Here is a 5,438-nt window from a genome sequence, read left to right on the forward strand (position 1 = left end):
TATAATTTATATCACATATAAACATTTGTAATCCATATATATCATATATAATTCCTATATTATAATATTATAATTATCTATACGTTTTATTATATTGATCATATTTTCTTTATATTATATATAGTATATTATTTATAGACATTAAATCTATATATATAATAGTATCTAATTTACCTACACATTTCTTATATAATCTATATTATATATTTTATGTTATAATATGTCAATTATCTTTTAGATGGATAATCTATATAAAAATTTTATGTATTTATATCTTATTATTTGATTAATCTAAATTCTCTAGTTGTAGGCTAATTTAATTAAATAAACTCTTAATTAAATTAAGTGAACCCTTTTAATTAAATCATTGAGTTTTCAGATACTACAACCCCCCCCCCCCCCCCCCCTTAAATAAAATTTCGTCTCCGAAATTAATACTTACCAAGTCCATCCTAGGTAGCAGCTCCTTGGGTACAAGCCCCTCTAGCCTGCTAAATTAACACTTTTAAGCTTACTATTTAATTACAAATGTTAAATTCATGATTTACCTGAAATGTCCGGGTCTACCTCTTCGGCCTGCATCAAGAATACGCTCCCTTTTATGAGCGATCGGGTTTGGGGACAATCCTTTTTCATATGACCAGTAGCCCCACATTTGTAACATTTGCCTGATCCCCTTAAGCAAACTCTTGAGTGTGGGCGCTGGCATGACAGGCATATCGGAGGCTCATGAGGCTTTGGATCCACTTGCTTTTGCGACCACTCCTCCTGGCCCTTCCGGAGTCCAGTAGCTTCCTTCTTGTTTTGCTGCTGAGGCAGCTGTTGATAGGCTGCAGGGCATGATCGTTTGTTTTGTCTATCAGCCTCTATGTCTTTCTGATCCTGCTCCGCTCTTAGGACCCTGGTCACGGCATCTGCGTAACTTTAAGAGTCAACCACCCTTACATCGCGACGTAAGATAGGCCGCAAGCTGTCGGTGAAGTGCCTCAATTTTTCTTTAGGATTGTCAACTATCATGGGCACAAAGTGGCACCCCTGCTCGAACTTCCTGATAAACTCGGCAACAGTGCAGCTATCCTGTCGCAACGTCATGAACTCTCGGGTCAACCTTGATCGCACGTCCTCCGTGAAGTATTTAACATAGAACACCTCCTTGAAGTCCTCCCATAATAGTGTAGCTAGGTTCAGACCTACAACTGCCCCCTCCCACCATAGGAGAGCATCATCCTTGAGGAGATAAGTGGCGCACCTCACCCTATCCGCACAGTCCAACTCCATGAATCGAAAGATGACCTCTATGGACTGATCCAATTTTCTGCTACCATCGGGTCCGTAGTTCCAGTGAAGTCCGTCGGGTTCATCTTACGAAAACGTTTGTAAACTGCCTCTGGCCTCGCCCTATAGCTCAACCCTGCATTAGGCCCACTAAACTGTGCAAAGAATTGACTCATTCCTGCAAGCACTTGCTCCTGGCTCACTTAAGGCAATGGCAGGGGTACTACCTCTTGCCTCCCTTCCAAGGTCCCACCATTGTGACATCTAGGAGGCATACCTGCATGCAACCCAAGCTACTATGAAGTTAACATATGTTTAGATCTGGCTATATCTATACCATGGGAACAACAAAAGACTTATTAGATTGACATGTAGTTGGTCATACTATCCAACCCTCGCGATGTTGTTCCCTCTGTCATAATGCTTAGGCAGATGGCTATAACTAGTCGAACCATTATGACATCAATTTATGTTTAAGCCTTGTCTACTTATCCATACTACATCAAGTTTCCAACTTAATATTTAAATAAACGTGTAAGATATAAAGCTTTAACTTGCAGATTTGAGGACTTGAGGCTTTACTTTGTGAGCTTCTCGGAACCAGCGATATGCACAACCCTTCTAGAAACTTTTGCTCTAATACCAACTGTAACATTCCTAAATTTTATTTTTCTTATTTTTTTGAAAAATAAAACATATATATATATATATATATATATATATATATATATATATATATATATATATATATATATAAAAACTTAAATCAACATCGTCGACATGAAAGAAAATACTGAATTCTTAACATGAGTTCCTGAATTTATTTGCAAACAAACAGCTACTAGACTATGCGGAAAGGTAAACTAAAGTAGGTCTTCGGGTTGTACTGCCAAGGTCCCGAGCTGGCTTACTGGTCACTGCCTCCTGCCTCAATCATCTCATTTCCTAAAAACAAATAAAGCGATAATCTGTGAGTCGAGAAACTCAGCATATTCTGAACCGTATTATGCAATAGGAAGTGCCCATAATGTAGTGTACTACGGGGTACCCGATCTAGTAACTTAGGGCTTACTTACTGACATATTATGGGCATGAGCACAGTCGTTGACATAGGCATACAAACATACGCATAAGCATGTAAATAACTAAGCATGTAATAGACATAATCGTGAGCATGTGAATAAACATAGACATAAGCATACTTACATGATATAAATGTGTATATTATAGATGAACATAAATATAAGCATAAGCATGTAAATAACTAAGTATGAGATAGACATACTTATGAGCATGTATATAAACATATTCATAAGCACACTTGCATTGCATAAACGTATATATACTAAGGATGGACATAATCATAAGCATCATCGTGTACATAAGCTAAGCATGAAAATAAACATAATCACATAGAGTTAGTGAGCTCCCAGGCTAAGGGCATCGGTCACACCCAACTACATAGTTTGGTGAGCTCCCGGGCTAAGGACAACGGTCACACTTCACCTCATGGAATTTTGGTGAGTTCCCGGGCTAAGGACACCGGTCACACTCAACCACATAGAATTTTGGTGAGCTCCGGGGATAAGAACACCAGTCACACTCTACCACGTAAGATTGGCGAGCTCCTTGGCTAAGGACGCCGATCACACTCGGCCACGTAGATTTGGTGAGCTCCCAGGCTAAGGACACCGGTCACACTAGACCACATAGATTTAGCGAGCTCCCGGGCTAAGGACCCTGGTCACACTCGACCACGTAGATTTGGCAAGCTCCCAGGCTAAGGACACCGGTCACACTCGACCACATAGATTTTGCGAGCTCCTGGACTAAGGACACCGGTCACACTCGACCACGTAGATTTGGCGAGCTCCCGGGCTAAGGATACCAGTCGCACTCAACCACGTAAAATTGGCGAGTTCCTGGGCTAAGGACACCGGTCGCACTCAACCACGTAAAATTGGCGAGCTCCCGGGCTAAGGACACCGGTCACACTTGACCACATAGATTTTGGTGAGCTCTCGGGTTATGGACACCGGTCATACTCAACCGCATAATTACATAAACATAGACATAAGCGTAATCATGCAGTTAACATAAACTTGATCACTACTTAAACATGAGCATATCATAAATCTTAACATGAGCATGTAAGTTCATAACATAAGTTTAACATAGACTTGTGCATCAATATAACATATGCATACATAGCAACCTAGACATGGCATAATCATATTCCTAAATATAAACATGTGAATCATATCATACATTTTAGAAAAACAAACATAAAAACAGAAAGCATTCCTAGATACCATGTGGCAAAAGGTGATTCGCTCGCCCCCAGCACCCCCGCCAACCCGTCCCTAGGCCAACACGGAGGAAGTAAATCACGGGTGGCTACTAGCCATTAATGCAAATGACCAAGACATGGGGGAGGTTATGCTCGGTCACTCTGAGTTTCGACCCCAAGACCTTATGTGGCAACACCTCATGCCTTAACCATCGCACCGCCCCGAGGGGACAAAAATTGTATGGGTAAATTTTTTATAGTGACCGACACCATCGCCGAAACGGCCCCTTATCAGAAACCCCCGAAGGGATTTTTGGATGAACGGTTAATTGATAAAAGCTTGCACAGGAGGTGCTCGAACCTGACACCTCAGTCAAAGAGTATAACGTCATAATCAAAGTACCCCTGGTTCGATTGTGCGGTACCATGCAACATGATAAGATGCTTAAGATTACCATAAAACCAAGAAGGCTATTACGGTACTGGATGTCACTAGTTGAACATGGATAACTTAGGGTATATGGTGTGCTTGCATTGTGGTGATGTTGCCACACGGGTGAGTATCATTTATGATGGATCAGACTCCATTTATGCCTTCAACAGAGTATTAGAGACAAAGAGTGACATGTGTAGGTAAAGTCATGATGAGTATGAGGGCAATAGTTGAAGTGGCAAGCTCCACGTCGATGGTCTCAAACGGATAAGCATGACGGTTTATAATGTGAGTCAACCATATATGTATGAATCCTGAAGAACACACCAGTGAGAGAAACTGTGAAGAATTTTCTTTGTGTGCAACGTTATGATGCACAACTCCTAAACTAGTGCTATCAACTAATCATATTGAATCCGAAACTCACTTGTTCTAAAATCAATAGGAGCACAACCAATACTCTAACGTCTAAGGGAAGACAAATAGAACCGTGCATCCATTGTAAAGTGCTCACCAAGATGACTAACTTTAGAAGAAAACACCGTGGTCACAACTAGAATGCATGCATTCATTAAAAGCAGAATATGCGACTAGGACGCTGGCTCAGAAATCCGGATCCAAACCATGATGATTACACTCATCGACGCAACCTTAAAACCATGGTACTCGTACAAAAAACTAGATTAAACCCATGATAATATGCCCTAAAGCAATGACCAAACCAGCCCTATATTATCCGCATTTCCACACGATATAAGAATTACACAAGTAGGGAACATGCCTTTAATTTTCTTAGCTATCCACTCTCCACACTACAAAAATACTGTCACTTAGGGACAAATTTTGCAACAAATTTTAGAAAAAAATTCGTTAGAAATTAGATTTGGGATGAAAATTGTGACAAAAAATATTCGTTACAAATATGCCGTCACAAAAATTTACGACGAAAAATTAAAATATCGTTGGAAATTTTGCAACAAAATCAATATTCGTTGCAAAATTCGTTGGAAATTTTGCAACGAAATCGAAATTCGTTCCAAAATTCGTTGGAAATTTTGCAACGAAAATAAATATTTGTTGGAAATGTCAGCAGAAACAATCTCGACGAACTCCAAATTTGTCGCAAATTAGCAACCAAAAAACGTATTCATTGCAAACAGATTTGCGACGAATAATTATTTGTTGGAAAAGTTACAAAATACAATATTACCAACGAAAATATAAATTCATTGGCAATTTCCAACGAAAATACATTTCCGTTGGAAATTTCCAACGAACTCATATTTTTGTTGGAAATTTTCAACGAAATTCATATTCGTTGGAAACTTCCAACAAATCCATAATTTCTTTGGAAATATCCAACGAAGTTGTATTTTCGTTGGAAATTACCAACGAATATATATTTCCACTGCAAGAAAAACCCTCATAGACATCGGTAGA

At 39.5% G+C, this 5,438-nt stretch overlaps 1 protein-coding gene across 1 annotated transcript; it reads right to left on the reverse strand.

Moving 5' to 3' along the window:
* Positions 1-537: 537 nt before the first annotated feature.
* Positions 538-1,278, reverse strand: LOC122029144. The gene is made up of 2 exons (XM_042588093.1): positions 986-1,278; positions 538-901 (listed from the first exon to the last, which is right to left on the reverse strand). The coding sequence occupies exons 1-2, from the start codon at positions 1,276-1,278 to the stop codon at positions 538-540; spliced, it is 657 nt and encodes a 218-aa protein (XP_042444027.1).
* Positions 1,279-5,438: the final 4,160 nt, after the last annotated feature.

This window comes from Zingiber officinale, chromosome 10B (assembly GCF_018446385.1).
Source record: "Zingiber officinale cultivar Zhangliang chromosome 10B, Zo_v1.1, whole genome shotgun sequence".
NCBI classification, from domain to species: Eukaryota; Viridiplantae; Streptophyta; class Magnoliopsida; order Zingiberales; family Zingiberaceae; genus Zingiber; species Zingiber officinale.